The sequence below is a fragment of the Plectropomus leopardus genome, unplaced genomic scaffold (assembly GCF_008729295.1).
Source record: "Plectropomus leopardus isolate mb unplaced genomic scaffold, YSFRI_Pleo_2.0 unplaced_scaffold23628, whole genome shotgun sequence".
Taxonomy (NCBI): domain Eukaryota; kingdom Metazoa; phylum Chordata; class Actinopteri; order Perciformes; family Serranidae; genus Plectropomus; species Plectropomus leopardus.
The window spans coordinates 1-2,700 of record NW_024625634.1 but is presented as its reverse complement, the minus strand read 5'-3'; the positions used below and the strand labels follow the sequence as shown (position 1 = coordinate 2,700).

Below are 2,700 nucleotides of genomic sequence, written 5' to 3'. Positions count from 1 at the left end.
AATAAAAAGAGGGAAGGAAGTGACACAGGGGAAGTTGCCAAAATAAATTCCCTTTTATATTTAAATCAACATGAAGTTGCCGATGTAAAAATTCCTTCAGAATAACTGGGAAAGGAAAGAGCGTTGACTGTGTTATAAGAAGCAAATTACAAAAACTGACTGAGATCAGCTGAGCTCTTTCTCACATACTTGAACCGCGGCTGTTGCCTCTTGTTGTAGTTGTCGATGATCCTGTCTGGAATCACTTTGAGCGTTTTCACTGTGATGCCTGAGATTTCGTGAAGCTTCAACTTCTGCACCGTGTGGCTGCACGGGCCTGACAACAACAGAAGGAACAACCGTCATTTACACTTCTGTTGAACTCAACGGTTGGTTTGAGTAAATATATAAAAGGTGCGGGGGTAGAAATGTAAGAAAGCGTGTGTCTGTGTCTGTCTGTCAGTCAGCCAACCTTCAGGTATGAAGAGCGCGGTGTTGTAGAGGTGAGGGAAAGCGTTGTTGTTGTTTTCTTTTCCTTCGCCTTCCTCGTTGCCCTTGTCACAGATGATGAGAGCCGTGAAGGTGCGATTCACAGAGTCGTTGGACACCTGGCATAAAGGAGGAGACGTCAAGAGATGGATGTAGGAATAAGGGACAGTTTCTTCCCGTGTTTGTGTGTGTGTATGTGTGTGTGTGTCTCCACTGAATGCTCTGGTTTTCACCCCTATTCTGAAGACATGCAGGTAGGGTGGAATAGAAACCCTAAACTTCTTGCAGGTTTTAATATCTATTTGTGCTTTTTTTTGCCCAACTGCATGCTGGGAGAGGCTCCAGACCTACTCGACCCTGAACGCTGAGAATACTGGATCTACTGCAGTGATTTCCAAAGCTTTACTTTACTTTTTATGTTGTGAAACTTATGTGATTACATCCTGTACCCAATTATCAAACTATTAAATTCTACATTTTCTGTCTGTGCATGTTGACCTTTTGCCCACATGCTTTCTATCTATATGCTGTACTTTAAAGTTTCTTTAAAACAAATATCACAGACACCACCTACAGAAACTAAAACTTCATCAGAGTAAACTCCAAAGCGATCTACAGCTCTAGTTGTCTGATTACTTGGTGATATTTGTGGGAAAAAAAGGCCAGAACAACCGAAAAAAAGAAAATAAAACGCACAAAGGATTTACGTTTAAGATTAAATTCTAATTATTTAGACACAACACAGCAGCACTGAATAGTCTAGTTATTTTTTTTTCATTTTTGTGACTTAACAATGTTTTATGCAGCCATCTCAACCCTTACAAAAGAGGGAACATTAAATAAAGATAAACTAAAATAACTAATGACAGACAAAAACATTTCAGTTTATTGTACACCAGCTGAAGACAGCCTGACAGTGCGGTAACTTTAAATGTTTCTATCACATAATTAAATATAATTTCAGCCTTGGATTCAGCACAGCGGGCTGCCACACTACATATTTTCACTTTGCGATTGCACTTTGTGATGAGCATTTAAGTTTTCAGGAATGTTTATGTCTTCATCTGCTGCTACGTGTTACACAGACATTATCAGACACGCTCCCACCTGTAGGATGACTCCCAGAGCGTTGACATGCCGCTTGTTGTTCACCACCAGGACGCGACCCACAGACAGAGCCTTCAGCCCGTTGACAGACTCCAGGATAGCGCGCTGAAACCACAGACAGCAGCGAGGAAATGCAGCCGATTAAAGCATGAAGCAAGAATGTGATCTTTGGTGTGTGTGTGTGTGTGTGTTTACCTGGAGGGCCTCGGTGGTGGTTCGTAGCTCCGTCACAGTGTGGTAGTAAGGCAACAGGTCGGACAGCTGACCTTCTGTGTCCAGAGGAGGCAGAGAGGACAGCGACTGCTTCAGCTGGCTGATCCTCTTCTCGTGAGCCTACAGCAGGAGGAGAGGAGAAGGAAGAGCTTCGATGAGGCGAGGCAAGTTTATTTTTAGCATCTTTCAGACACAAGGCAATTCAGAGTGTTTTACAAAGGAACAGAAAACAATCCATTAAGAAAACTTTAAAACTGTATTAAAAACACTTACAGACAATCAAAGAGAAAAAGCAAGACAAAAGATGTTACTGGAAAGCCACATTCAGCAGACCTCAGGTATTCAGGGAGTTTGTCCCACAGGTGGGGAGCATAAAAACCGCAAACTGCTTCATCTTTCTTGGTTTTGATCATGGGAACGCTGAGCAAACTTATTCCAGATGACCTAAAGGTGTCTGGATGCATTGTAGTGTACAAGTAAATCAGAAATGTATTTAGGCCCGAGACCATTTAGTGCTTTATAGACGAGAAACATTATTTTAAAATCTTTCTTTTGCCATTTTCTGTCATTTACGTAAATTTTTTAACTTACCTTTGTGCTGTATAAGATATATAATCACACTGGTGCTGTTCTGCAGGCGTTTGTTACCTGAGTGTCCCTGTGGCTCTCAGAAAAGCTCCTCCTCATCATGTCGGTCACGCGGAGAGCTTCGACTCGCAGCAGGTTGAGGATCATCGTGTAAGTGAGTCTGAACTGGGACTGGAGGGTGGTGGGTTTACCCTGAAACAGGAGTGGTGAGATTTTCCAGTCTGCAGCTATAAAGACTCATTTTCTGAATCCATTTTCATTTCTAGGATTAATTAATTGTTGGTTATAGTCATTTCATGGGGTTTATAAACTATATATATGTAT

General features: G+C 41.8%; 1 protein-coding gene across 1 annotated transcript; it reads right to left on the bottom strand.

Annotated features, from left to right (window-relative positions):
* Positions 1-189: 189 nt before the first annotated feature.
* LOC121966228 (helicase SKI2W-like) lies at positions 190-2,598 on the bottom strand (the record flags this gene model as incomplete). The annotated part of the gene is made up of 5 exons (XM_042516334.1): positions 2,437-2,598; positions 1,771-1,908; positions 1,576-1,680; positions 452-587; positions 190-316 (listed from the first exon to the last, which is right to left on the bottom strand). Coding segments are annotated over exons 1-5 (593 nt in total), but the record flags the coding sequence as incomplete, so codon positions are not given.
* Positions 2,599-2,700: the final 102 nt, after the last annotated feature.